The sequence below is a fragment of the Talpa occidentalis genome, unplaced genomic scaffold (assembly GCF_014898055.3).
Source record: "Talpa occidentalis isolate TD23 unplaced genomic scaffold, MPIMG_talOcc4v2.1 talOcc4.3, whole genome shotgun sequence".
Classification (NCBI taxonomy): domain Eukaryota; kingdom Metazoa; phylum Chordata; class Mammalia; order Eulipotyphla; family Talpidae; genus Talpa; species Talpa occidentalis.
Window position 1 is genome coordinate 34,428,501 of NW_023603184.1, and position 27,922 is coordinate 34,456,422.

Consider the following 27,922-nt stretch of genomic DNA (forward strand, 5'->3'; position numbering starts at 1 on the left):
AATTTCTCACCCTCTAATCACTTTTTCTATCTAGTGACCAGGCCCTCCTGATTATCATCCAGAAGCCCCATAATGGTGTAATATGGGGGTGAGGCCAGAAGTGGGGGGAGAAGGGGAGAACTAACCAGTGACTAGTTAGTGGTCAACAGGAAAGGAGGGTTTATTGAAACACCCTGCAAGGGAAGAGAGGGCAAGATGGAAAGCAGGATTTGAGGGTCTCTTTAGTACTGTTTTCATAGGCTTTCTAACTTGCGATGCCAGTTTGCGTGAGTTATCTGCTGGGATGTCTGGTCTCAGGTGCTGGCCTTTGACACAGAATGAGTCCTGGTCCTGCTTCTGCATTCCTGGAGCTGGGCTGGTTTTTCTGGTCATGGTGGTCGGTCTTATAATCTTATCAATTCCCTTATCTATTCAAGCCTCCCAAATCTACCTACTGGGCTAGGAGTGGGGACTTCGTTTTAAATGGTACCCTGACACACCCTAGGTCACCTCAACCTACATAAATTCAGGTATGATTGAGAGGAAGCTGTATAATAAGACACTCCTATCACTCAGGAAATTCAAAAGGTTTTAAAAGCTCTGTGTCAGAAACTGGAGGTAAAGGCCAATTTTATTTCTTATTATTCAACAATCACACTTTCAGAGATGATGCCCACAGAACTGAGGAAAGCGTCTCCTGGAAGAAATTCTCAAAGGAAAGGGCTGGCAGGTCTGTGGAGCTTGGAGAAACACTGAGTTAAGTTTTAATGCTGTTCTGCCATTTAATCTTCCCATGCTTCAGGGTCCTCCTCTGTAAAATGGAGGTAGTAAAATTGTTATACTTGGGCCTCCCTGGTGGCGCAAGGGGTTAAGCACCCCACTGTAAAGCAATCCGCAGGCGGCCAGGGAGCAACCCACATGGCACAGCAGACCTCTCCTGTCTCCCTGCTGCTCCCCTCAGCAATGGATTTCGGTCAGTCTGCCTGTTTTGCTCCCCCTCTGTCTCTGTCAAATCCTCTCACCCTCGACATCTCTGGCCTGTACCCCAGCTCTTGTATGCATAAATAAATAAATCTTTAAAAAAAAAAGTGTTATACTTACTTCTTAGGGTTGTTAGAATTGGAGATTAGTAATCATAAATTACAGCCTGGATGAGGTACAGAAGAGAAAACACTAGCTTTTACCACCATGGATGGTGGTGGGGGAGTCAGGGATCCAAGTTCTAGTCCAGTGCCTGGCCCTCCTGTATGGTCTTCACCTCTCCCTAAAGCTCACTTCATCATCTCTCAGTCTCAGTTTCCTCATCTATAACATGTAGGCGTGGGTGAGCCCTCGTGAGCCCCAAGGGGCCTTTCCGTTCGGTCAGTGCGGTTACTGGGGGAAGCAGCCGAGAGTGGAAAGTGGAGGCGGGAGAAGGGAGGAGCCCTCTGGGCAGACGCAAAGGCTAAAGTAGGTAACCCCCCTCAACCCGCCCCACCCCACCCCACCCCACCCCGCCCCACCCGCCCCCGGCCAGCTGTGGCCCGGGCGCCCTGGCCGGTGCGCGCTGGAGGCCGGCCGCGAGCTCTCCCAGGAAAGCGCGCACAGCCTGGAGCGAGAGGCCCGCGGGCGCCGCGGCTGGGCCCGTCACCAGCCACACTCGCTCCGCTAGGGCGCGGCGGCTGGCGCGGCCTCCTGCGGCCGAAACCGAGCGCTGTTCGCCCCGCCGCCGGCTCGGGGCCGGGCGGGGGCGGCCGCGGCATCCGGGCGGGTTCCCGGCGCGCCCGGCCCACTCCGCCTCGCCGGCGCTGCTCGGGCTCCGCGCCGCGGCCGCGAGCAGCAGCGGGGGCAGAGGAAGAGGAAGGGGCGGAGCTGCTCGCGGCTCGCTGCCCAGCAGTCACCCGACCGCCGCGGGTCGCCTGTCCCGGCACGGCCGCTGCCCCGACGCCGGAGAGCTCGGGGTCGGACGGGCCGCGCCACCCTGTCCAAGACGCCGGGCAATGCGCCGCCACGGGGTGTCTCCCGCCCAGGGGCGCCTCAAGTCTGGTCATGCGCCGCCGGGACCGGACGGGTCCTCCGGGACCGCCCGCCGGGGGCTCCTGTGGACCGGCCTGGCGCTGGCGCTGCTGGCCCTGCCGGACGCGCTGGTGCCCTGGGTCCCGGCCGCGGCGCACCCTCTTCCCGAGCAAGGCCGCCTCCTCACGTTCAGCCGCATAGTGCCCCAGCTCCGGCAAGCTTTTGGATGGCGGAACCTCACCTGCCCGGCCTGCAAAGGCCTGTTCGCTGCCATCGACTACGGGCTGAAGGTGAGCGCTCTACCCGCAGCGGCTGCGGAGGAACCGTCCCGAGGGCGCGCGAGAGGGGGTGGAGGTGGGGCTGGGACTGAGCCCTGGGGTCTGGAAGGCGCCCCCCACCGAGAGATTGGTGCCCCCGAGCTTGTACTGAATGTGCACTCCTTTAGGGACACCCTTGACTGGCCAGCACCACTACCTCCACTGTGACCTTGTGAGTAAGGAAAGTGTGAACTGGAGTCTGGGCACTCTGTTTAGCTATTTTATATGGGCGAAATCAAACCTATGGGCTGATTTCATTGCAATTGTGATCTCCTTTTTACAAATGAATTGAGTCCCAGAGAGGTGAAGTCACCTGCCCGAGGGCACACAGCTGGCAGGGGTTGGCGCTGGGACTTCCACCATGGTGGGTGGAAGACCCTGGTGGGTCTTACTCTGAATGCCCTGTGCCTTACCCTTGGCATATCCAGATGGAGATATCACGCCTAGCACTAGTTACTCAAAAAGGACTTAAGAAATATCCAGGAGTGTGGTACCAAATGGGATGGCTCTGACCCTGGCGATGTAGAGTGCTGATTGGGAGGTGAGCTTAGTGGGGCTCCCCAGGGAAACAGGACCCTGCCCCCATGATGTCCCCAAACCCAGAACAGTCTGTCATTCTGCCTTGCGCAAATTTCTACAGACAGTGCCTGCGAAAGCCAGCAGGGCAAGCAAAGGCCTGGAGTGCCACTAGCTGAAGAGGAAGTACTTGTGCTGCCCGGTTACTGAGAACTCTGTGGGGAGGGGGGTGGGTGGTGGTGCATTGAGCTCTCTTCTCCATTGGGGCACTGAGTCCTGCCCAGCCCCAATTTGGATATGGAGCCCCCTAGGGTATTAACAGGGGTTGGCCTGAGCCCTATACTCTGTCTCTGACCTCTCGCTCCTGGTTTTACCCCCCCACCCCTCAACAGAAGGAGCACAGTGTGGCCTGGGTGGGCACCGTGGCCACCAAGATGTGCATGATGCTGAAGATAGCACCGCCTGCAGTGTGCCAGTCAGCCGTCCAGCTCTTCCAGGATGACATGGTGGAGGTGTGGACACGCTCAGTGCTCAGCCCTTCTGAGGCTTGTGGCCTGCTCCTGGGCTCCACCTGCGGGCATTGGGATATCTTCTCATCTTGGAACATCTCTCTGCCAGCTGTGCCGAAGCCAGCCCCCCACCCACCCAGCCCCCCAGCCCCAGGGGCCCCTGTCAGCCGCGTCCTCTTCCTCACTGACTTGCACTGGGACCATGACTACCTGGAGGGCACAGACCCCGACTGCGAGAACCCGCTCTGTTGCCGCCAGGATTCTGGCCGGCCACCTGCCTCCCGCCCAGGTGCCGGATACTGGGGGGAGTACAGCAAGTGTGACCTGCCCCTGCGAACCCTGGAAAGCATGTTAAGTGGGCTGGGCCCGGCTGGCCCTTTTGATATGGTGTACTGGACAGGAGACATCCCTGCCCACAACGTCTGGCATCAGTCTCGACAGGATCAGCTGCGGGCCCTCAACACCATCACAGCGCTGGTGAAGAAGTTCTTGGGGCCGGTGCCTGTGTACCCTGCTGTGGGCAACCACGAGAGCACACCTGTCAATGGCTTCCCTCCCCCCTTCATAGAGGGCAACCAGTCTTCCCGCTGGCTCTATGAGGCCATGGCCAAGGCCTGGGAGCCCTGGCTGCCTGCTGAGGCGCTTCGCACACTCAGGTACTTGAGATTCATGGAAACTCCAGGAGGGATAAGAAGGGCATATGAAAGTGAAGGGAGCAGGAGACCTGTGTTATCTGACTGCACCAGTATGGGTGTTCATCAGGCCTTCTTGAATCCTCCCCATCTGAGCCCACCCACTGTCCCCACCCTTATCTCCAGCTACCCTCCTTCAGAGGAGGGCAGCACGCCCTCTGCTCATCTGTGTCTCTGCTCATGTTGGCCTGCTGTAGAATTCCTCCCCCTCCTCTTTAAATTCATGACTTTCTCCAGCTTCCCCAGGTCCAGGCCGTCTTCCCTTGAATAGCCTCTGCTTCCCAGTCTAACTCACTTTTATCACCCCAGAACTCCTAGAGCCCTTTGCCCTCTGAGACATTCTCCCCAGTCACATGGGCCCTATAATGAGTAGCTTCCGCTAAAATTGGGAGCTCCCTGAGGGTAGGGATGGCGCCCTGGGAGCCTCTGCCCTCTCCCCAGCTGCCTGGCACAGGACTGCGCATGCAGAATTATGAATGAGTGCTGACCCCCATGTTCACTTTGTTTCAGAATTGGGGGGTTCTATGCCCTTTCCCCACGCCCTGGCCTCCGCCTCATCTCTCTCAATATGAATTTTTGTTCCCGTGAGAACTTCTGGCTCTTGATCAACTCCACAGATCCAGCTGGACAGCTCCAGTGGCTGGTCGGGGAGCTTCAGGCTGCTGAGGATCGAGGAGACAAAGTGAGGGAAAGTGGGGGGCGGGGCGGGCAGGCAGGAAGCAGGCCCTTCACCGGCAGACCTGGCAGCTGGGGCACTTGTGTGCAGAACAGTTTGATTTTCTGCTACTCTCAGTAACAGTGTTCCCTGGGGCTTCAGCTCACCGTCACGCTTAGAAGTTCTGTCATTTTCTTGCCCTCTCCCAGGTGGGACCCACAGCCTTTGTAGGAGAGAGGAGTACCCCCTCTTCTGGCCAGGACTGCCTGGAGTCCTCCTGACAACCACCCCTCACTCTCCCCACAGGTGCATATAATTGGCCACATCCCCCCAGGGCACTGCCTGAAGAGCTGGAGTTGGAATTATTACCGAATTGTAGACAGGTAGGGGGGAGGTAGGGGTCTACATGGAGGGGCAAGGGGGAGAATGAGGAGCCCAAAGGGTGGAAATTCCCTTGAGTATCTCACCATCCCTGCTGCCCCACTGGGGTGGGGCGACTGCTTGCTTGAACAGGATGGCGAGAACAGCCTTTCTCTCCAGATCTCTTCCTCCCTCTCCCGGGAACCTTCTGAATACAGTGTCTTCTGACCAGGTATGAGAACACCTTGGCTGGGCAGTTCTTTGGCCACACCCACGTGGATGAGTTTGAGGTCTTCTACGACGAGGAGACTCTGAGCCGGCCGCTATCTGTAGCCTTCCTGGCACCCAGTGCCACCACCTATATTGGCCTTAATCCTGGTGAGTGAGGGGAAGGGAATTGCTGGGATAAAAGAAGAGAGGACGGGAAGGAGATGTGGCCAACAAGACCCAGGCCAGACTGGGGTCCCTTCCGTGGGGTGCCCTTCGTCCTTCCCGCTCCAGTCAGTCCTCCCTCCTCCTAGGTTACCGGGTCTACCAAATAGATGGCAACTACTCCAGGAGCTCTCACGTGGTCCTGGACCACGAGACCTACATCCTGAACCTGACGCAGGCCAATGAGCCGGGAGCCACACCACACTGGCGGCGCCTCTATCGGGCCCGAGAGACCTACGGGCTGCCCAACGCGCTGCCTGCAGCCTGGCACGACCTGGTATACCGCATGCGAGGTGACACAAAGCTATTCCAGACCTTCTGGTTTCTCTACCACAAGGGCCACCCGCCCTCGGAACCCTGTGGCACACCCTGCCGTCTTGCTACTCTGTGTGCCCAGCTCTCTGCCCGCTCTGACAGCCCGGCTCTGTGTCGCCACCTGGTACCGGAAGCAAGCCTCGCTGATATCCAGAGCCTGCGGCCTCGGCCACCATTTTGCTAGTGCCTGAGGGCCCAGAGTTGGGAAAGTTCTGTCTTGGGAAAGGCGCAGGGAACCCCAGGAAGCCACTATGACGAGAGGAGTGTAGGAGGAAAAACGCATTCCCGGGCCCAAGCACTCTAGGGAAACAGGACCTCCTCCTTTTCTGGAGCTGCTTGGCAAGATATGGGTGAGGGCTGGCTGCTCTGGCTCTGCCCACCATCCTAACCACCCTGGGGCTGCTGTCTTTTCCTGGCCACAGAGCAGAGATCTAAGTTGGCCTTCCTGGGCAGACCACACACAGGAGCTGTCACCTCCGACCTGTGCTGGCCAGCCCGGAACCCTGTACTGCTGCTGCTACCTGATTACCAGGCTGTTAAAATAAAGACAAGAGACTTGTACCCCCAAAGCCCTCTGTGACTATCCCATTTCCTTCTTTCCAGGTAGGCAGGGCACGGGGGCTTGGGGGCCAGATTGCAACTGAGGGGTGAGGTGATGCGATGGCGGGGTAGTGCAGGCACAGAAGCACACAGCTCAGCAGGGCAGACAGACTTTATTAGTGATATCAGTAGAGGTGCCCATGGAGCAGGGGGGAGGGGACCCATGCCTGGACCAGTCCCCTCCCGCCCCTGCTGGGCCCTATGAGGATGGGGCCTGGCCTAAACCAGTTCCTCCTGCTCCACCTGAAATGGGGATGGAGAGCCCGGGGCTGGCCTTGATTCCTGCTCCTCCTGTCATCCACCCAGTCCTGTCACTTACTTGCAGGGATTACATCTCTATCTCCCCAGCCCCTAGGCAGGGAACCCCAGATACTGGGGAGGGGCAGATTTGGTGGGGGGGCCTGAGGACTAAGAATAGCCTCTAGGGCCCCTCTCTGCCCCATACTCTCGAGTTCCCTGGGGCTCAGCACAAGCAGGTGGAGGGAGAACCAAGGGCTTCAGGGGGTATGGGACCCCAACCTTTTGGGCTTGAGGGAGCCCCACAGCGACTGAACACCCCTGCGGACGGTCCACCCTACACGCCGGGCAACAGATTCAGCAGGGGGTGCCGGGAGGCAGGAGGTGGAGGCCTGGGAGCGTGCATCTAGACACTTCTGGTAGCGGAGCTGCAGAGAGGCATGTGGCCAGTCACTTTCCGGCCTGCCCCACGTGGCTGATTACACCATCCCACCATCCTCCCCACTTACCATACACGCAGCCTGCACGGCCTCTGAGAGGCTGGCGGCATTGGGCTCGCACCAGAACATGTGGCAGCAGAAGGAGGCTGGGCCAGCAGCCATGATGAACGCAAATGTGTGGACATCTCTGCCCACAGCCAGGAAGGAGAGGAAGCGCACCCGACACTCCCCCAGCACGGCCTCCGTCTGAGGGGAGAGAACCCAGCTGCAAGAGAGCTGCCCCAATCCTCTGGAGACCACATCCATCCCACTGCCAGCACTTCTCAGCACCCTCTCCCCTCCATGACGATGTAACCACACCTCCTTCCTCCCCTGGTAGGTCTTTACCTGCTGGTGCAAGATGGTGAGGGTAGCAGGGGCCACGCTGACATGGCTGGGGGTCCACTGCTCGCGGCTACTGGAGGACAGGACTGACTCCAGGGCCCCATTTATCACGTCTACCCCTAGAAGACATGGACATGGCACCACTAAGGCTATGGAGAGGGTGCCCCACCTTTGCCTAGTCAAGACCAGGGCCTTCGCTGCATCCCCACTTCAGCAGCCTACAGCCCCAGACAGTGCTGCGTGTGGGCCCCTTCCTCAGGGCACTCCCCGAGGCTTCAGTGATCTGGTATTCTTTCTAGTTTCTTCCACCTTGAATCCTAGGCTTGATCCCTTTCACTGACTGCCTCTCCCAGCCTCCTAAATGAACTGACTGCCCCCAGCCAAAACTCTGCCTGCCACATATCTGTTCTCAGTGCTCATCCACATTCCAGCAACTCTCAAATCAGCCCCTCTAGGCCTCTCCTAACTCAACAGCTGACCTTTGTTTTGCTTAAGATACCAGTCTGAGAAATACACGTGTGTCACACTGTACTGAGTCATTAAGTGTTTCATTCACACCGCACAAGAATCTCACAATAAATTCTTTTATCACCATTTTACAGATAAAGAAACTGAAGCTTATAAACCTCAGATTACACTGAGGAAAGAGATCTGATTCTAGAGCCAGGCTTTTCCCCTGCCCCTTCTCTATGTTCCCACTTTTAGCTCCAGAGACCTGTCAAAAGCTGCTCAAAAGCTGCACTCAATTTCTATAAGGTGCCCAAAGGCCAAGGGCCCCAAGGTTCCTGACTTGGACATCAACTGTGCTTCCCTTGTAACGCTCTGGTTTCCTCACCTCAAGCTGCCTTGACTCACTTCCACTCCTGCAGCCCACTTCTGCCCACACTCAGAGACCACGGTGTGGGGGAGGCGTGAGCGCCAGTTCCTGTGCCACTGGCAAACTGGCTGTGGCATCTACGGTGCCTCGACCGTTGCAGCCAAGAGGTCAGAGTGAACAACACAGAAGGCACACACCTCTTGTGGTCCCTCCCCGGCCCTCCTGCCCCTTCCAGGGCCTCTGAGCTCACACTCGGAGCAGACCACGTGAACCCTTTATAGGCAGAGGACAAACGTCTTCCTCAAAAGTGCTCCCTCACTGTGGCCTTGCTCTTCTTACCTCTGGCTAGATGAAGGCCAAATTCCTCTCCCCGGCATGCAAGGTCCCCCAAAACTCGCCTTGTCTGAGCTGTCAAGCCTCGTATTTTACTGCTCCCTGAGCTTCAAATGATTTATGCAGCATTTATTAACATCTACTCTTGGCAAATGCCCTGCTTGGCAAATACCCTCCAAATGTGGAGTAAGAGAAGATGATGCCCTCGAGGGACACAGACTGTAACTGAGGGAAATGCTTCTCTGGAGTGCCATCCCCCTCCACCCAGAGAGTCCTGATTCTCATCCTGCAGGGTCCCCCAGGCCGTGCCCAGGAACTTTTCCCTGCTTCAGGGCAAAGAGGACATTGCTGAGACACCTCTTAGTACAACATCTTGTATTTGCTGAAAAAAATTTTCCCACACTGGGCTGTGGCCATCTCAAGGACAGAAGCCAAGTTTAATTCATCTCTGTCCCCAGGGGTAGTACAGAGCTTATCTACTGCAGGAATTCTGTATGCACAGCAATCACCCTCCAGGTAGCATGGGCAAACCACCCAACCTAGTATAACCAGGTAACCAGGAGTGCACAGAGGGGTGGCAGCGCAGGCAGGCGTGGGAGGGCCAGGTCAGGCTGAGAAGAGCTGTGATGTCTATCATATTCAGGCCAGTGCAATGAAAAATCAAAGATCATGAGTGCAGATGGGAGATCAGAGTTCAGATATGGGGCTGTGAGGGTGGAGGCTGACCTCGCGTGGGCAGAATGAGCCAAGAAGTGGGGAAAGCAGTGGAACAACTGGCCTGGAAAGTCTGTCATGTCAGGACCAAAACCTGTACCCTGACCCTGAGCCAGACACTCCCAACCACCCTGGTACATTTTTCCTTATCAATTGCTACCTTCCAACATCCTGTGTAATTTACTTATTTTATTGTTTATTATTCCCAGCTAGAATGTCAACTCCGTGCAGACAGAAATCTGTCAGTTTTGTTCATTAACATATATCAAGAACCTACAATAGTGTCTGGCACAAATGGGGCACTCAATAATAGCCAAGGGCTAAATAAATGAATGAATAACTGATGCAGTTTCAGCAGGGGCCTATGTTCAATTGCCTGTGTTTAAAAGGGATCGTAACCTAAAGTAGAGACCGCTAGTATGGAAGGTCTGGCTTAAACAGAGGAGTTCATCAAGCCGGTGGGTAGCAGAGTGGATAGTCTCACGCCGTGAGAACCTGGTCAGGCAGCAGATGGAAAGGAGATGTGGGAACAGGAGCAATAAGTGGAAGAGGTAGCAGGGTTTAGAAGTTGAGGGTGAGGGATGAGCAGATGAGAGCTAAGGTGCAGGGGTCAGTCACACCGACTTCCCGCTCACCGAGCCTGCTTTCCTCACCTCCAGCCCCACTCCAATGGCAGTGCCACTGAATTAAACTGGAGTACCCACTCCTTTCTGCAGACCCAGGTTTCCCTCCAAACCTAGGCCCAATCCCCACCTTTCTAACAATGACTCCCTTGTTGAATCTAAGTTGCTGGTTATTAAAGTCAGCACGGTTTGAGAGGAAGAGCAAAAAGTGAAAATCACCCATGTTTGAGGCCTGGCACAGGAACTGGCACCTGCTGGCTATGTCGTCTGAGGTCAGTCTCTTCATTCACACATTCATTTGTTTATTCATCGCCAAATACAGTTACATTCTTCCTGAGTCTTTGGACCTGATACCCACTCGGTTCCTTTTCCCTCTCTCCTTCTGCTCTCCTTCTTTCCTTCTCCACTGAATGGGTGATCCATTCACTGCTGGAGGGCCTCAAGGCTAGACCTTGCATCATTTCCCTTCTCACTGCGAGCAGTCCACTTTCTGGGCTCAGTCTTCTCTATACTCATGGTGGTGACTACCTCTGTGATGCAATGATGCCCACATTTGTATCCTCAGCACAGACTTCTCTTCTGAATCCAGCTGCCAAAGTGAGTTTGCCACTCAGCTTCCCCAAGGCACCTGAATGTCGGCTTGTTCAACACTGAACTTAAAATCTCCACCCCCAAAACCGGCCTCTTCTATTTCCTGCTTTCATTAGAGAATGGTGCACTATGATCAGCCCCAAAGCCAAGTGGCCAAAATTATCCTTTCATGCCTGTGCCCCTCACCCCATATTCAATCAGTCATTAAGGCCTGTTTTTTTAAATCATCTAAAAATCACTTCATATATTCCTCTTCAGCCTCGCCATTGTGCAAGGTAGTCTTACTGCTGGCCACAGCTATCACAAGGTGCTCCTAATTGAATTCCTCAACTCAACCCACCCACCCAACATCTCTCTCCAAGGTGTAGCCAAAGTGCGCCTTACGAAACTCAAACATGATGATGCCAAGAGCTTTCCTAAAAACTATCTGAGAGCTCTTTCTGTGCTCAGGATGAAGAACATATGGCCAGGGTGGCCTGGAGACCCAAACAGCCTACTGTATCTAGCTCCCAGCCACACCATGCACCGCCACAGTTACCCAGGGCCTCTGACACACTGTGGGGCCTCCCTCCGTGGTTCCTCACACGCATACATGCGGTTCACTGTGCCTGGGGTGCTTTCTCTGTTCTATCCCACTTTTCCACATTGGCTCCTATTTTTTTTCAATCTCAGTTCAAATGTCACTTTCTCAAGGAGTCTTTTCTGATTCCCTCTATGAGGTAAAGTTCCTATGTTTCATAGCACCTTGCTACTTTCTTCCAATGAATGACAATTTTATTACAAACTGATTTGTGTAACTTAATTCCTATTTTTCCTACTGTAGCCTCCATGAAAGCAGACAGTGGCCGCTGCTCTCCCAGGGCTTGGCACACAGTAGACTTCGTAGGTATTAACTAACTGAGCGAACAAATAAATAACAGGTACTGTGAAAGGTCCAGAAATGTAAGAGTGAACCAGATAGTCTCAACCCCCGGTTTCCTTACCTATAAAATAGATATTATCATAATCCCAACTTCAAAGGATTATTAGGATTGAGTGAGATCATGTATGAGGAAGTACGCTAGAAAGAATCAATCACACAATTATTCCGCTCACTGCATCCTCTCTAGTGCTCACAGCCCCAGGATATTGCCTGATGTTTCCAACCATGGACAGCCTGTCTCTGGACCCAACCACAGCTTTCCTGTAGGATCCCAGGGTGGGATCCTGTGGGATCCCTGTTCAGCACAGTCACACAGTTCACACTTGTGAATATGTGCCAAATGCCACTTCAGGCTGGACACAGAGTACAGCCCGACAGAGGCACAGCAGGTGGGAAACATTTTGAAGGACAAGGTGACAATGATCATGAGGAAGGCTGGTAAAAAAATAAAAGGCATTGCAGGCGGAGGGTGAGGACAGAGCTTTGGAATCAAGGCCGTGGACTCTAGGTGAAGCAGGACACACATACCGACAGGTTTAGCAACAGGCACACTCCCCAGGTAATAGACTTGGAACTTTTGTACCAACTCGTTCTTGGGTGCTGGGAACTCCACTGCAGGAAAGAAAAGACTCAATAGTGATGGCAGATCTTGCTCCCTCCCAGCCCCTACTACCAGCGCATAAACTGGACATTCACCCAGCCGAGGTCCTCCCTCCATCCCTCCCCCTGCTTCCCTTTAACTGCCTCTACCTGATAGTAAGAATTTAGTTTTCATGTATCCCTTTTTTCTATCTTGTCTGTCCAGTAGCTTGTGCCTCTTCTTGGGTCACCCCACCTTTGCCAACTGGTGGGGTTATGACACTGACCTTGGAAAGGGACATCCACCAGTTTAGAGTGGTCCAGGGAGAGTCCATTTACCAAGCAGCGGGCATTGCGCCGTTCGGCCATGATCTGAGGGAGGGAGGGGAGTGGCAAGGGAGGATGTGTTAGGGCTTCATAGCCCTGCAGCTCCCACCCCCCACTTAGCCCCCACCCCTTCTTTGTAGAGCAAAGGTGGCAGCTAGTCCAGGGAGCAGAGGGGCCGTGCCTTAGAGCAGATCTCATGCAGGCTGGTGGCGATGTTCTTGGCGGGTGCCTCACAGCGGAACACGTGGCACTTGAGCATCTGGGTCAGCTTATCACGAGCTACGTAGGCAAAATCCCTGTTGGGGGAGGGGCACCTCAGTGTCTCCCAGTGCCATCACTGCTGAGCCTCATCCCCGCCCCACCCACGCCCTCTCTGTGGCAGCTCCTCCAGGGCTTCTGTCCTCCAGATGGTGTCCTGTGGGTGCTGCCTTCTGGCTGGAAGGTAGACAGGCAAGCATGCCAAGGTTGGGAAGAATGGGCACGCACAGCGGGCAAGAAGGGGCAGGGCAGAGTAAGGGAACATGGGTGCTTCAAGGCATGGGTTCAAGTGTGGGAGGAACAGTCAAGGCAAACAGGCATAGTAGTACCTCTCTCTGGGTCCAGCAGCACAAGAGAGGCAAAGAACAGAGTTAAGGAGGAGGGCCCCCCTCTGACTTCTGGGTAAGCCCCCACCCTGGGATCCCAGGCCCTGTTCCCACCTTCCACTGTCCCGCCCGACGCCCCACACACGAATGCTGACGATGGGCTGGGCATGCAGCAGGGCCTGACTCTGTGGCTCCACCAGCTTTAGCGTCTCATCCTCCAGCTGAAGCAACAGATCCTTTCCCTGAAGGGCCAGGAAGCAGGAACTCAGTGGTGCCCCAGCCAGGAAGGTGGCTGATCACCACCTCCAGTCAGGTACGGTAGCTATAGCTCAGGGGCCCTTGCTTTGGTGTTGGATCTCCAACCTGCAGGCCTCACTCTGATAGAGGTCACACTTGTCATCTCTTACAGAACATCTATCATCATCCCCACCATTGTTCCACAACTGCCCCCCAAGGACCCACTTTCATCTCACAGGGCTGTTGTGTGGGTCACACACCCTCCCCAGCCCTTCCTTGGGCAGCTCAGCTCTCCCACCTCTCAGCTCCTTCACTTCTTCACTGCATACCACCCACCAGCTCTGGCCCTCACCTCCCCCCAGCCCCCAGCCATGGGGTCGTGCAGATTGTTTTTGTGGTAGGAGAGCTGACGGATGCAATTGTTGACCGCCACGCTGCTGCGTCCAGGGGCCAGCTCCTCCTCGGTCATCTCCACCCAGCCCAGGGAGCGCACTGCGAAACACTGGCAGACACAGAAGAGGGGGTGGGAGAGAGAGGGTCTGAGATAAAGCCGAAGGAGGCCCCAGCAGAGGATATGGGTTTTTGCTGAGACCAGAAGAGTTCCTGACTCAAAACATGGTGAGTGGGTGGGTGTCCTGAGCTGAGACCAAGAAGATCCCCCATATAGCTGGTGTCAGAGGAGACCCCTGCTAGTACAAGGAAGCATCTGAGCCAAGCCTGGACTGGCCCTGATCAGGCCTCTGACCTGGTCGGGATGAAAACTGAAGTGCCTCGCTCAGATACAGGGGCTTGGGCTGAGATGGGAAGTGTCCCAAGCTCAGGACCTGGGGAGCTGTGCTGAAAACAGAGATGCCCCTGGAACATGACACAAGGGGTTCTCCAGCCTGAGGAATGGGTGCTGATCTTAAACAAACCTTGACTCCTGGGTTGGCATTCCGTGGAGGCAGCTTTTCCTCCTCTTGAGGCAATTGCTCTGGGCTGCAGGCAGATGGTAACACTTGGTATAGGGCCTCATCCATTGAGCTTTCCCAAGGCCCCTTCCAGACAGACCCAGCCCACTGCCAGCCCACTGTGGCACGCCTGCCCACTCACCTGAGGCTCTGAGCTGGGAAGGGCAATGTCCCCTCCTCAGGATCCTTTAGTCCCAAATCCATCGGGGCCTCCTCAGTGGGCTCATCCTTGGGAAGAGGAGAGTGGAATCAGGACCAAAATTCTCCCTCTTCTCCAGCTCCCCGACTGTGAAGCGGATCCCCTCACTCACCTTCCAAAATTCTCCATCCTCAAAGCCTTCTCCATGGGTAAATCCTGTCCAGGTGAGCTGGGAAGAGGGATAGGACCAATGATTTGGGGGGGGGGGGGCTCATCTTACTCCAGTAGCACACTCCTTTCTACCCCTGATTAAAAACAACAGGCCTGGGCCTCCCCTGGTGGCGCAGCAGTTGAGTGCTGGGCTGCAAAGCTGTCTGCAGCCTCTGCAGCACCGGTTCAATCCCAGGCCGCCAGGGAGGATCCCACATGGCACGACAGACCTCTCCTGCTGCCCGCTGCTCCCCCTAGCAGTGTATTTCATCAGTCTGCCTACTCTGTCCCCTGCTCTGGCTCTGGTGAATTCTCTCACCCGCCCGCGCTTCTGACTGTACCCAGTGCTTGTATAAATAAATAAATAAATCTTTAAAAAAAAAAAAAACAAAACAGGCCTGTGAGCCTCACCTGGGAGGACTCCTCTTGGGGGCTGCTCCCCTGTGAGGGGGAGGTCCGGCCCGGGGGCTCCCACTGGGTGGTCCCTGTTGGGATGTGCCAGTAGTAGGTCCCTGAGGTATCTTGTACCCTCATCCATCCAGCCGGCAGGTCGGAATCCGTCTCGAAGGCGTTGGGGTTCCAGAAGGAATCTGCCGGGTAGGGGGCTTGGTGAGAATCTGTTTACCCAACAAGCAGATAGCAGCTGCTTCTGCCCAGTCCACCCCCTGCCCCCCGCCCACCAAAGACCCCATAGTTGAGAAGAGGTGGAGGAGGGCTCCAGCACAGCGCAGCTCCTGCTTTCTCCCCGGGCCCGCAGCCTGGAGTTACAACATGAGCACCAGCAGCAGGGACATGGCTGAGGGTTCCTCCTGGGCCCTGCTCCTGGACATGCGGCCACAGAGAGAAGGGAGGGTGGGTGAACCCAACTGACCTCCTGTCACTCATATCCATATCTCAGGTGCACACTTACCAGCTCCTGCACTCAAACCTGCACAAACACAGCATGTACCCTACTACACACCTGTGCAGCCACCACAAACACAAGGGTGTGCATACACAGAAAATACCAAATGGCAGGTATCACATAATAGTGCAAATGCATGTGCAGGGATAAACACACCAGTCACACACTAAGCAGACACTAAACACTCAGGTGCACGCACACACAGCTATAGAGACCCACCACCACCAGATATATGTGCAGAGACCACACCCACAATGACCCCCAACACATGTGTGGGTGCCACATCGAGAATGTACACTCAGATGCACAACACATGCCAACCTCTGCCATGTGTGTGCAGACACCACAGGTGCTCACACCCTGACCTTGCTACACGGACGCAGGCGAACCTTTTGTGCGCATACACACACAGCATGCACCTGACATGCACCCCTGCTCCCCTGGGGAGGGACTCACCACTCAGCCCCACAGACGAGCTCATGCCGCCTCCGCCTCTGCTCTCCCAGCCAGCCCCACCCACGTCATGCCCAGCCCCTGCTCCCCTCACCTGGGCTGCTGTCCTGCAGGATGATGGCCAGGAAAAAGTCCTGGGAGAACATGGCGCTCATTCCCAGCCCCTCCTGCCGCCACCCTCCCTCCTCAGGTCCCTCCAGTCCAGCCAGCTGGGCTCACAGCCTGGTGCTGGGCTGCAGAGAAAAGCTCATCCCGCCCCCTTCTCACCAGGGCAGAGCGCCTGCCAGGCAAGATCCTCCCCCGCCAGGAGCACACTAGGGAGGGGCCAGGACCACCACAGGAGGGCATGTCCTTGGGGTGGGGAGAGGGTGCTCATGAGCCCCCAACCTTTTCTGCTCATAGCACTCTCCAATCCTGGCTCCCCCCAACCCCCCAAATCCTGAGTGTCCATCCCATGCCACAGTGGTCATCTCACTGCCTGAGTCAAGCCCAGTCCTAGGGACACAGGAGATTCCATCCCTCGGGAATACCCCAGACACCTGGGGCCCTGCGAAGCCTAGAGCTCTCAGCACAAACAGGGTGTGGCTTCAAGGCTCCCAGGGATCCAGCCCTGGCCCAGAACCTGCCCAGCTTTTTGAGCCTAAGAGGGACCTTGAGGGCCTGGGTCCCAGCAAGCTTGAGGCTGGGCTTGGGGCTTCCCAGCACTGCCCCCCCTCACCTGCCAGGGCCCAGCTAGGCTGCAGCGTCTCCTCGGCAACCGCAGCACCAGGACCGGCTGGGAGCGCCCAGACTGCTGACGTGCTTCCCGTTACCAGGGAAACCAGGAATCCTGACTGGTCCAAGAGGCAGCACTGAGGGACAGGCGGTCCCCAGACCCAGGCTGCTGAGCAACCAGGCACACAGGAGCAGGGAAGGGTGTGGTTATGCCAAGGAGGCTACACACCTGATGTGAGTTATCTGGGCAAGGTGTCTCACCATCCTCAGCTTCCAAATGAGATAGGCCAGGAGGGTAGGGGAGGGCTCTTCTTACCCATCCAGCCAGAATTCTAGGTGGCCATTAACACCTCTTCTCCCCTTAGCCTCCCCTCACCTGAGGCCCTAGGGAATTGGAATGGCTGCTCTTCCCCAGAGATCTCCCTGGCGTTCAGGGCACTCCTGAGAAACCTGACAGGAACTCCAGCACCCTGGCAGCTGAGCGCTCCACGGCCACGCCCTTCTTCATGGCGGGTCATATACTACTTGAGGCTAAGGGGACCGATTCGCCATCTCCTGACTGAGTCACCACACCCATCCATCTGCCATCCCCGTCAGCCTGTACTTTCCTGCTTCAAAGAGCTTCATCCTTCCGATCTGTCCTGGAGGGGCTCCTCTTTCCCCCTGACCATCTGGGAGGCCCTGCTGGAGTTTGGCACATCTCCCTCGGAGCACAGCCCCTTCCAGACCTTGGCCTCCCATGCGTGCATTTATTCAGGAGCACATATCTTCACTCTGCGTGGATTCCTCCAGGCATGCGCTCCTATGTTCACAGGGCCCATGTGCTACTCGCGTGTGCATGCGTCCTCCATGGCTGAGCCAGGTGCAGGGCTTTGCTCAGGAGTCAGTGAATCACCTACTGCTCTCTTTTTCCCCACCCCATCCTACTGCAGTCTGGGCGCCTGGTATTCTTCGCCGGGATCACTGCAAAGCCTTACAAGGTGCCCTTTCCCAGGCTAGCCTCCTCCGACCCAGGCTACCCACTGCAGCCCGAAGGACTGTTTCAAAACGCAACACTAATGAAGTTACTTTCCAGTTCAATACCCTGGCGGTCTTGCCCTTGCTCTCGGGATAGAATCCAAACCCCCCCACACACAGGGTTTGTGTACTGTTGTGAGCCCCTAACTTGGCAGTCTTATCTCGGGCCACTCTCTACTTCCTTCTCGCACCTGCCGCTTGGGACATGATCCCTACACTCTTCAAGCCCAGCCTCCCTCCCCTCCATCTTCACTGGCTCCTCTTTCAGGCTAGTGCAAGGATCACTTCCCCAAACAGGCTATTCCTACCCCTCACCCCAGGCACACCGGCAGGGCTAGGTGCCCTCCTGCACCTCCCCATCCTATGCTCACCTCGCTGATGATAATCGTTGGCCTATTTCTGTCTCCCCACTAGACCGTGAGCACCATGAGGGCAGGAGCATCTGACCCTGCAGATGCCTTCTAGCGTTCAGGACACGGCCTGGCACCCAGGGTGACCCCAGCACCAGAAGAGAGCTCGTTCACTCGTCACTCATTCACCACTCACTCCTGCAGCGCGTGCACTCACACATTCAACAACTTTGTGGAGATCCTAGGGTGGGGAGGAGAAAACAATTTGTGATCAATTTTATCCCATCCAGAAGCCCAGACCTCCACTGTGGACTTCATGGTCAGGTCAACACAATCATGGGAGTTAGCAGTGACTCACCCCTTTGCTAGGCCGGCCCCACACTGCTGCCCTCAAATTCCAGAGCCACCACCACTGTAATCCTTGACCACTCTCCTGCCACGTCCCTGCCCGTGCTGAGGCCCGTGCCACACACACTTCCCACTTCTTGAGCAGCCCCATCATGCTGCTTCCAGAGGCTCAGAGGTGCAGGACCACAGTGACAAAGACCCCAGGAGCCACTGAGCAAACAGGCTGGTTATGATGTGGCCTCTACTCACACCCCCTAGTTTGCAGAGGTGGCAAACTAGCACCCTGCACACTAACACAACCCTCAGGTAGATTGTATGTGGCCTATGTGGTGCTTTGCAAAAAGCAGAATTAGTGGCTACATTAGAAATTAGGATGTTTCCTATTAACATCTACTTTTTTCAGTTTCTCTTTAAAAGTTATATAGGCTCCACCGAGATGATATTTTCCTCCATCTGATTTGTTAAGTAAGCAGCCGGAGCAGAATGGCAGCTCTTCCCTTTAAAGGGGATCCAGGCCACTACCAGCACATAAAAGAGAGGCAATCAGACTTTGCCTCTGGTAGAAGTGCTCGATTCTGCCTCTGAAGTGCTCTTGCAAAAACAAAATGCCAGAATCTCTGAAATTGAGATCTGATCAAGGTCCTAGAACTTAGTACCAGTTATTTACAGGAAACCCAGGGAAGAGAAACACATTCAACACCGGAACAGGGGAAGTCGGCAAACCAGACCTGGGAAACCCAGGACAAACAACACTGTATCGTCAATTGGGAAAAAAACAAAAAACAAAAAAAATCTGTAAACAAAAATAGAGATGAAGGGAAAACTTGGAGATCAAAAGCAACTGTAAGAGGGTTATCATTCCTCAGAAGTTCAGGACTTATTTGAATAGATTTGAATAATCAAGACTTTTAAAAGGCTGGGGGGGGTGGCCGGCGTGGGGTCAGGAAGATATTTATTAGACAACTGGGGGAATGTAAACATTGAATGATATTAAGAATTGTTAAACTGTTGTAGGTATGACAACGGTGTTGTGGATTTTTTTAGAAGAGTTTTAGTTTTTAGAAATGTGTGGGTAAACATTTACAAATGAAAATATTTGCTTCCAAACAACCTAGGCTGGGCGCAGGAGCAGGTGGGGGTAGAGATGCAGCAGGACTAGCCATGTGCGGATAATTGTTGAAACAGGGCCATGGATAAAACAAGCTCGTTACTCTACTTCCTCTGCTTTTATATATGTTTGAAAATGTCCATATTAAATACATTTAATACATTTTTGAAAGGGGGTGACGTGCCGCCCCCCTAGCCATCCGAGCTGCCCATTCCTGCAGAGGTCCCACACTTTGGGTCCTGGTATGTGCCGGCTGCCGGGGAGGGGACAGGGGCGCAGGGAAGGTGTTCCCTAACCTTTCTTTACACTCTGTCCACAGAACACTGGGCTGCAGCCATGGCCATCAGCTCTTCCTCTAACCCCAGCTCTGTCTGCATCACTATGTGACATTATCAAATGTGGAGACATAACTTATTTATAGTGGGATGTATTTAATGATCAGTCTTCGGAATCCTGATATTTCCCCTACCCCCTCATAAGTATATGTTTATTCTTCCTATGTCTCCTAATTATTCTTCATTTGCTTCTTATCCTATTCTGGGTAGAACAATATCCTTGCAATACCCACTGTGGTACTCTGCATACAGCAATGCTTTCCAAATAGACCTCCGTGGGGTGTACTGCTGCTCCCTCCAGTCCTGGCCTGTTAAAACCTGGCCCAAGCACACCTCGGTGCATCATGCTGTGAGCATCAGTGGCACAGTAATGGGGCCAAGAGCTCAGGTGTGGAGTCAGACCCAGTTTAAATATCTGTTCTACTGTAACCTCAGATGGTCTGTGACTTTGAGAAATCTACTAATCCTCTTCAGGCCTCTTTTTTTGTCATCTGTAATAGGACACAGTATCAAGCTCACAGAATTATTGTGAGGATTAAATAAAACAATGTTGAGCCGGGGGCCGGGACCTAGCAAGTGCTCCATAAATAGATGTGGTCCACTGTCCAGGGGGTTTGTGTGACAGATGGGTCTATCAGCTTGTCCACGCGCCCTCTGAACCTAGGAACAGTTTCCTCAGACAACCTGGGCAGGGCCTGCCAAGGACTGAGGATGTGAGCTCGTGACTCCTGCCTTGGCCTCTGTATGCAGAGGATGACCTCTCACCTCCTGCCCTCCCACACCCCCCACATTAAGCTCACAAGGTACCTGTGTCCTCCGGAGAGCCATAGGAGGGGCTACCCTGGGATAAGGTGGCCCAGCTTGAGTCCTCATCACTGGCTGCACTGTTCCGCATGCCAAACAGGAGGCTGGCGCTCTTGCTGTGATCCCGGGGGCCATCTGCAAGGGCCTGGGGCCCAGGGGGCACCTCCACACTTTCCAGGGGCTCCGGCAGTCCTGGGGGAGAAGACAAGTCCTCCTCTTCTTCCTCCTCCTCCTCTTCCTCATCATCCTCCTCGGCCTCCCCTGCTGCCTTCTCCTCTCCCTCGTCCGGCCCTTGGTCCTGGGTGCTGATGATCAGGCCAGGTCCTCGGAGCCCTCGGTTGGCCGCGTTGTGAGCAGAGAGCTCCAGCTCAGAGTACAGGTGCATCAGGCCTTTCGGGCCCAAGGGCGCCGTCTCAGGTTCCTGACCGGCCTCTTCTGCCAGGGTCAAGGTCACATTGCGGTTCTGGTCACGGTGGGCTGTGGCAGCCCGCCGGAGCTGGTTCTGGCCCTCCTTTAGCCACTTGGCATTGGCAGGGCCTGGCTCAGGCCCGCCACCCTCCCCCATGGCACTGCGCAGGTCCTTGGGCCCCACAGCTGTGGCCTGCAGCTTGGCGTTCAGCAGCTGGTTGTGAGCAGCGTGCAAGGGCAGGGGAAGGCTCAGCGAGGGGCCTCCGTGGCTGTTGGCATTAATGACCGACTGGCTCAGTGACGATGGAACAGACATGGCCTTGGCAGATCCTGTGAGGTGGAAAGGGGAGAACAAGTTGAGCCGCCAGGTGAGGGTAGCAGCATCCCTGCTTCTGCCTCAGGCTGTGTCCTGTCCTTTCTCATCTCCCTACACTCAGCTGGCCAGCGCACACTGCTCCCTGGCCTCTGAGCTGCTTTCCCACGAGAATGATTAGGCTGAACTCCTGTCCTCCATCACCATCACCCCTTTAGTCACAACCCGCAAAAGACCAGGCCCAGGCCTGAAGTCCACCCATGCCCAAATTTCCCAGGCCTGAGCTTTCTGGGACAGCACAGCTGGCCTCTGCTTTGCCTTCACTGCCAACAGCAGAGCCTCCACACAATAGCTCCCTGTGCCACCCCACCCCCGCTCATCCGACTGCAGCTCACTGTGCCAGGACACACTGGCGTGGGACTGGCTCATGTGCTCCGGGTGCCGGACACAGCCTGCCCCCTTCCTCCGGCCACGCTGCTAACCACAGCCCCGCCGCTGTACACGCCCCAAGCTGTGCTGCCATCACTGTAAATCAGTAGGGTCTACCACTCTCCAAGCCCACCCCACTCTAGGAGTGGAGAGGACAGCAGAGCAGAGCAGACCAGCCTTAGGGCATGGCCTAGGAAGGCAGGTCACAAAGGAAGGGTCTTCAGCTCCTTGTCAAGGTTCTCTGGCCAGCTGAACCTGCGTTTTGGTGACTGCTTTTATAAAGTATCTCTGCCAGCTCTTGAAATGCCCCAGGCCTGGGTCACTGCAGAAGCCTTTAGTCTGGCCCCTCTGGCCCCTCAGGTCACCTCTCACCAAGGCCTTCTTTTACTGAAGACCCGTTGTAAAACTGTAGACCACCAGACCCTGTCAGTCATCACTGAGCACCATCTGACAAGCCAAGTCATTATTCACGTTGTTTAACGGATGTCTCCTCATAAGTGTAATTCCAGTTCTACGGCAGTGGGGATTCTGTCTTTTTTTTTTTTTTTTTCCCCAATGCAGTATGCCTAGAGCAGCACCGTCTTGGCACAGAACACAAACTCAGCAACTGCTTTTTGAATTAATGGATGAATCTGCACAACACCCCCCCCCCACCTCCAACTCCTCCAGGCCATTTTAGCATCTCCTCAGTTTCAGAAAACACACTTTGCTGTGTCTCAATGGTTGCTCATGGTGCCCCCACCGAACCACACCTGCCCTGTGAGGAGGGAAGCTCCAGTTCCACCATGACAGCTCACTCTCAACCTCACCCCCACAAGCTCCCCCATCCCTCCTCACAAGCCCTTCATGGACTACCTCCCCACCAACCTACCCTTCCTGCCCCACTGCCTCAGTGGTCCCTCCCCAAGGGCCATGTCTTTCCCCTGCTCCCTCCCACATTCCATTGCTCTATCCCTGCCCTTCCCTGACCATCCTATAGAAGGGCTTACTCCCTGGACCCTCCCCCTATTCACTGTGCATTCTCCCTGGCCAAACACTACCCAGTTCTCTCTCACTCTCACCCTCTCAGACAGCCCTGCCCCAGTACTCTGCCCTTCACCGATGCCCTCCTTCCAAGCTCTCTCTTCCTATTGGCCTTTTCCCCCAGTACACAGCTTGCCCTCATAGCCTGCCCTCCCTTGCAACGCACATCTTTCTCTCTCGTTCCCATGTACCATTTTTTCTTGATCTCTCATCTGAGAGTTCTCCTCCTCCCTGTTGCCCATGGTCACTGGCCCGGTTCTTTCTGCCTCCTCAGCTAGTGCTCAGCACTGAGCACAGATGAGGTATTTTAGGCTACCTGAGCTTGCTCTGCCAGGCACAGGGGCACTGCTTGCTCCTGAGCAGGGGCCACAGCTCACCCTTCAGCCACCTCCAGCTCCTCAGACCCCAGCACAACGCTCTGCCTATACCTATGGAATAAAAGGCAGTTTCTGTCCATGTGCCTGTCTCATGTGTAAGTATTGGTCTGCTCAGTCTGGCTCCACCTAGGCAATAAGGAAACTCGTGGTCACTGGAATAAATGAGAAAAAATAGATGGCGCTGTCTCTACCCAGAACCACAGTAATCTTCCAAAAATGGAAACCCAGATTGTGTCACTCCCCAGTTTGAAAAATTAGAAGGCTCTCTGCTGACTTCAGGATAATGTCTGTGCTCATTAGCAGGACACCCAAGAGCCCCCAGAGCTAATCCCCATGACCCCTTGGGCCTCCTACCATTCCCAGTCTCCCTTCACACCTTACACGCCCGTCCCAAGAAGTAAATTAGATTGTAAAATGTGTTATACACTCACCGCCCTGGCTCTCTGTTTATACTGCTCCCTCAGCTTAGAATCTTGTCTCCCCTTGTGAGAACCTCTATTCACATTTCAAAGCGTAGCTCAGTGGTCATAGCTCCTAAGCAGTACGTCTTTCCCATTCAGCCCTCCCTCCCCATCTCCACGTGACCATTCCCTCCCTCATGTCTCACAGTGCCACATTCTATCAGAACATCTGAGACCATGTCCCATTCCACTTACAATCCCGCAACCAAGAGCGGGTGCTGACATCCGCCACAGAGTGGGCCTCCAATACAGAAGGAAGGGAAGGCTGGAGGGGACAGAGACAGGGTCGGGAGAAACTAGGAGGCTTGGAACTAGTTGGGAATAGACACTAAGACAGGCTGGTGTGGGCCCACAGCTGGGATGGGCAACAGGAGTATTAGGGAGGATGCTGGAGAATGATGAAGGGTCCCCGTGAAGGAAGTAAGATAGGACAGAGGTCCTGGACAGATGTAGCTTAAGCCCACATCCTGGCTCGAAAGTTGTTCAGCACTGGCATCTCCATGAGTATCAGGAGGTGGAAGGCCCCATGTCTCTGCAAAGCTCAGGGGCAGAAGATGATGAGCCCCTCTCTGAAGCACTGGTGGGTGGACCAGGTTCTCAGCAGTTGGGACTGGACTGACCTCCTTGGCACTTGGAGGTGTGGCCCGGGAAGGGCACAGGCACTGTGCGGCTGACACAGTGAAGAGCCGGGCTCATGTCAGGGCTGCCCTAACCTTCTCTGGTCACTATGACAGAAAGCACGTTCTATTATGAGTGAGTGCTGAAGCCCGAGCACCTAGGCTTCCAAGGTGCTCCAAGGTGGTGTGGCCACCATCACCTCACTTTTTGAGATCAAAGGATGACCAGCAGCCCGGTGTGCCAAGTATCTTCAAAAAGGGCATGACCCGGGCTCCCTGGTGGCGCAGGCAGTTAAGCGCAGCGCTATGAAGCTGTCCGCAGCCTCTGCAGTGCCTGTTTGATCCCCACTGGCCTCGGAGCAACCCACATGGCAAGCAGACCTCTCCTGTCTCACCCGTTGCTCCCCTCAGCAGCATATTTTGTCAGTCTGCCTGTTCTGTTCCCCACTCTGTCTCTGGTGAATCCTGTCACCCTCCCGCGCATCTGGCCTGTACTCCAGTTCTTGTATAAATAAAATAAAATCTTTAAAAAAATAAATAAGGTTATGACCCAACATCTCCCCTCTCACTGGGGTTATCAAGACCCAATGCCTCTCAAAGGAGCAAAAGAGATTTTGACTCAAGGCAGGGAACTGGGTAGTGTCCTTGGGGTACCAACTGAAACAACAGCCACCAAGCCTGAAGGAAGATTTATCAGACCACAGGGGTGGGGGTGAGTGCTGGTCAAGGTCAAGGGTCTTCTAACCTGACTGCTTACTATAAGTAAGGACCATGCTAGGCATGGAAGAGAGCGACAAATAATGAAGAAAAGCATCTTCCCCAATGGAGCCACAGTCTACTGGCGAAAAAGTCATTGGAAAACTCACTACGCTGCAGTATAACACCAGTAGCGAGGGTAAGCACTCCTTTTGGTTCACTAAATGACCAAGTATCATGGTGAGGGAAGAACAGGGCACCACAGGAGTCTGAGGCTCAGACATCAGCAAATACCTGCCCAAGGAGGTGACTTGTAAGCTGAGAAAAGAACGCAACTCTACTGGAATCACCCCCTTCACCACCCCTCCCTCTCAGAGGATGATCCCCCACTCCTAATTCACCGGGAGATGGAATCCAGAGATTGCGGAACATCCTCCAACCTACAAAATTACTGACTTCAGCACCTGCTTTTCTCTACTTCTGCCTAAAGCAACTGCTTCATCTTCCAGGTGGCCCCTTCCTTTCATGTCTTCCCAGGAATTGTAAACCACTGTTTCTCCATTTTCTCTTCTATATAATCAAACTCTTCTTCTCAATGGGATCAATTATCTCCCAGTTTAAAAACAGAATCTTTCTTGACCCAACACTCATCCAGCACCCCTGCTGCTCTCCTCTCTGCCCTGCACAGGTCAACTTCTTGAGAGAGTTGTCTCTATTCACTGTTGCCAGGTCCTCACCTCTCGCGGCTGCCGTTCCTCACTCCTTTCCAATCCGCTTCCACTCCCACTGCACCTCAGGCACAGCTCCTACCAAGGTCAGCATGACCCCTAAGTCATTTCATCCATCAAACACTTGGTTGTCCTCTCAGCAGCATCTGACACCAGGGACCTCTCATCCAACTTTCATCCATGGCGTCTACTCACTATATATCTGGGTTTTCCTCCTACACTCTCGTTACTGCTTGGTGGCTCTTTAAACTCCTTTGCTGGCTCATCTTCCTCCCAGCCTTGATATGCCGCAGCTTCTCCTGGCTTGTCTTACGCCCTTTTCTTTCTCCTCACCTGACACTCTATACAGATTGAATTGAATATTCAATTCATGACTGGGGCTCCAGTTATCATCAATACACTGATGATTTCCAAATTGACTTCTCCATTTCAGACCCCTCAACTCAGCTCCAGACTTGTACATTCAACTTTCATTCGACAACTCCACTCGATGTCATAAAGGCTTCTCAAACTAACATGCTGCCATGTTTCTCTCTCCCACACCCTAGCTGGTCCACTCTCAGGATCCTGGCTAATGGAACATGACAACCCATCCTGTTGTGAAACCAGAAGTAGGTCTGCTATTTACCATTTGTGACACTACACTCTCCCTCATTCCCCAAATTCAGTCCACCCCCAGATAATGACACTTTTCAAGAAAAACGTCTGGGCTCCATTACGCTCCTCATTCACTACCTTCAACAATCTACACCAAGAACCAAGATCTTAAGATCAAAATTCTGAACATGGTCTAAACTGCCCCGCTCAGTCTGACCTCTGCTTCCTCTTTAGCTTTGGCACTCTGCTCTCTAGCCTCACTGGTCTTCTCTTGATTCTTCGAAGACATCACATTCTCTTCCTCCAGAATGTGTCTGCATATGACTTCCCTTCCCCTGGAGCCTTCCTCCCCCGCCCTCGCAGCCTAAGTACTACTCATCCTTTACATCTTAGTTCTAATGTCATGTTCTCAGAGAAGCCTCATTGACCCATTCTCCCTACACCCATTTAGTTTGTACTCTTGAATGTTCTCAAGGCATCAAACACCTTTCCTTCATGGTAAAATTACAAATCACATTGGTAATTTTAGTCCTATTTTATTTCCCTCCTATATTGTCAGCTCCACGGGGACAATGCGATTTGGAAATCAGGTAGAGCGGAAACAGAGGGAGGAAAATTCAGCTTGAGATGTGTAAGCTTGCAATTCCTGTTGGACTTGGATTCTGAATCTGGAGTTCAAGAAAGAGGTAGGGGCCAGATATACATTTGAGGACCACCAGCATATGAAATGTGAAGTCTCGGTAATAAATAAAACGCCCAAAGACAAAGTGCAGAATGAGAGAAGACAACTCAGAGCAAAATCAAGAGCCTCTCCAAAATCTAAGGCAGGAAAAGGCAGAAAAATGGGAATGACAGAAGCAGACAATGCCATAGGAGAGAAACCAGGAAAATGTTTCAAGGAGAAAGAGTTGACACACACCACTGACCAAGGTATCAGGGGATAACAGGCGAGTGTCTGCTGGTCCTCAGGAGGTCTCTGCTGACCTTGGCTTGAGCAATTTCAGTTGGCATCAGGGGAGCAGATGGAGTGGAGTAGTTTTAAGAATGAATGGGAAGTGAGGAGATGACAGCAAGAGTAGACAATGTTTTGACTTTGAAGAGAGAAAAGAGCTGGGACTACGATGAAGGGGTGCAGAATTCGAGCAAAAGCACAGGCACATTCAAAACAGATTCGGAATAACCTCTGATTTGGCGCTAGGAAAACTGCTCCCAAGGAGCGCTCCTGTGAGTATTAGGCCTCCAGGCTGAGCTGCAAACACGGCGGGCCCCAGGGCACACCCCTCGGTCGCGGAGGGCAACAGACTGCGGCTTGACAGATCCCAGACCCGGGACCCCGCAGGAATCCGGGCGGCCTCTCCCCCAATCTCACGCCTCACCCCCTCCCCGGCGCTTGACCTCCCCTCCCCCAACCCCCTCCCCCACCCCCGCCCCAAGCTCCGCGCCCCTCTACTCGCCCGCCCTGCACCCCCGGGAGGTCAGGCTCAGGGAGGGGGCGAGGCGAGGACCGAGGTGGAGCCTACCAGGCGCGGCCGGGAGGGCGGTCCGGGTGCGCGCGGAGAGGCCCGCCCGGGGGCTGGGGCCTGGCCGGGGGACCCGCGCGCCGCGGGGCCGGGGCTTCGGGGTCCACCGTCGCTGGGGACCGGGATCGGGCGGCCGGGCTGGCTCCGGGCAGGGGCAGCTCCTACCTGCGCGGGGAGGCCCCAGGCCCAGGTGGCGGAGGTAGCTCAGGCTGCGGGGCTCGGGCTCCGCGGCGGCTTCTCCATCACAACATCCCCCGCCCAGG

The 27,922-nt window shown here is 54.7% G+C and overlaps 2 protein-coding genes across 3 annotated transcripts; one reads left to right on the forward strand and one right to left on the reverse strand.

Moving 5' to 3' along the window:
- The first annotated feature begins 1,958 nt into the window (after nucleotides 1-1,958).
- On the forward strand, nucleotides 1,959-6,376 carry SMPD1 (sphingomyelin phosphodiesterase 1). Its single transcript, XM_037521991.2, has 6 exons — nucleotides 1,959-2,264; nucleotides 3,200-3,972; nucleotides 4,519-4,690; nucleotides 4,970-5,046; nucleotides 5,256-5,401; nucleotides 5,545-6,376. The coding sequence occupies exons 1-6, from the start codon at nucleotides 1,959-1,961 to the stop codon at nucleotides 5,952-5,954; spliced, it is 1,884 nt and encodes a 627-aa protein (XP_037377888.1). The 3' UTR covers nucleotides 5,955-6,376.
- Nucleotides 5,778-27,922, reverse strand: APBB1 (amyloid beta precursor protein binding family B member 1). 2 transcript variants are annotated; one of them, XM_037522773.2, is made up of 14 exons: nucleotides 27,825-27,922; nucleotides 20,494-21,228; nucleotides 14,869-15,047; nucleotides 14,420-14,476; nucleotides 14,251-14,336; nucleotides 14,073-14,136; nucleotides 13,511-13,660; nucleotides 13,036-13,163; nucleotides 12,519-12,633; nucleotides 12,298-12,382; nucleotides 11,960-12,043; nucleotides 7,435-7,550; nucleotides 7,117-7,293; nucleotides 5,778-7,035 (listed from the first exon to the last, which is right to left on the reverse strand). In XM_037522773.2, the coding sequence occupies exons 2-14, from the start codon at nucleotides 21,212-21,214 to the stop codon at nucleotides 6,868-6,870; spliced, it is 2,130 nt and encodes a 709-aa protein (XP_037378670.1). In that variant the 5' UTR covers nucleotides 21,215-21,228; nucleotides 27,825-27,922; the 3' UTR covers nucleotides 5,778-6,867. The 2 variants fall into 2 exon arrangements, with proteins under 2 accessions (XP_037378670.1, XP_037378671.1); XM_037522774.2 differs by lacking the exon at nucleotides 27,825-27,922 and adding an exon at nucleotides 27,660-27,691.

Bases quoted from the DNA above. Each gene is read 5' to 3' on its own strand.
- APBB1 (XM_037522773.2), bottom strand. From the start codon at position 21,214: ATGTCTGTTCCATCGTCACTGAGCCAGTCGGTCATTAATGCCAACAGC. The intron at 12,044-12,297 runs GTCAGTGTCATA...TCTTTCCTGCAG, and splicing joins GGTGGATGTCCCTTTCCAAG to TGGAGTTCCCAGCACCCAAG. The intron at 7,036-7,116 runs GTAAGTGGGGAG...GCCTCTCTGCAG, and splicing joins CCGTGCAGGCTGCGTGTATG to CTCCGCTACCAGAAGTGTCT.
- SMPD1 (XM_037521991.2), top strand. From the start codon at position 1,959: ATGCGCCGCCACGGGGTGTCTCCCGCCCAGGGGCGCCTCAAGTCTGGT. The intron at 3,973-4,518 runs GTACTTGAGATT...ACTTTGTTTCAG, and splicing joins GAGGCGCTTCGCACACTCAG to AATTGGGGGGTTCTATGCCC. The intron at 5,402-5,544 runs GTGAGTGAGGGG...CCCTCCTCCTAG, and splicing joins CTATATTGGCCTTAATCCTG to GTTACCGGGTCTACCAAATA.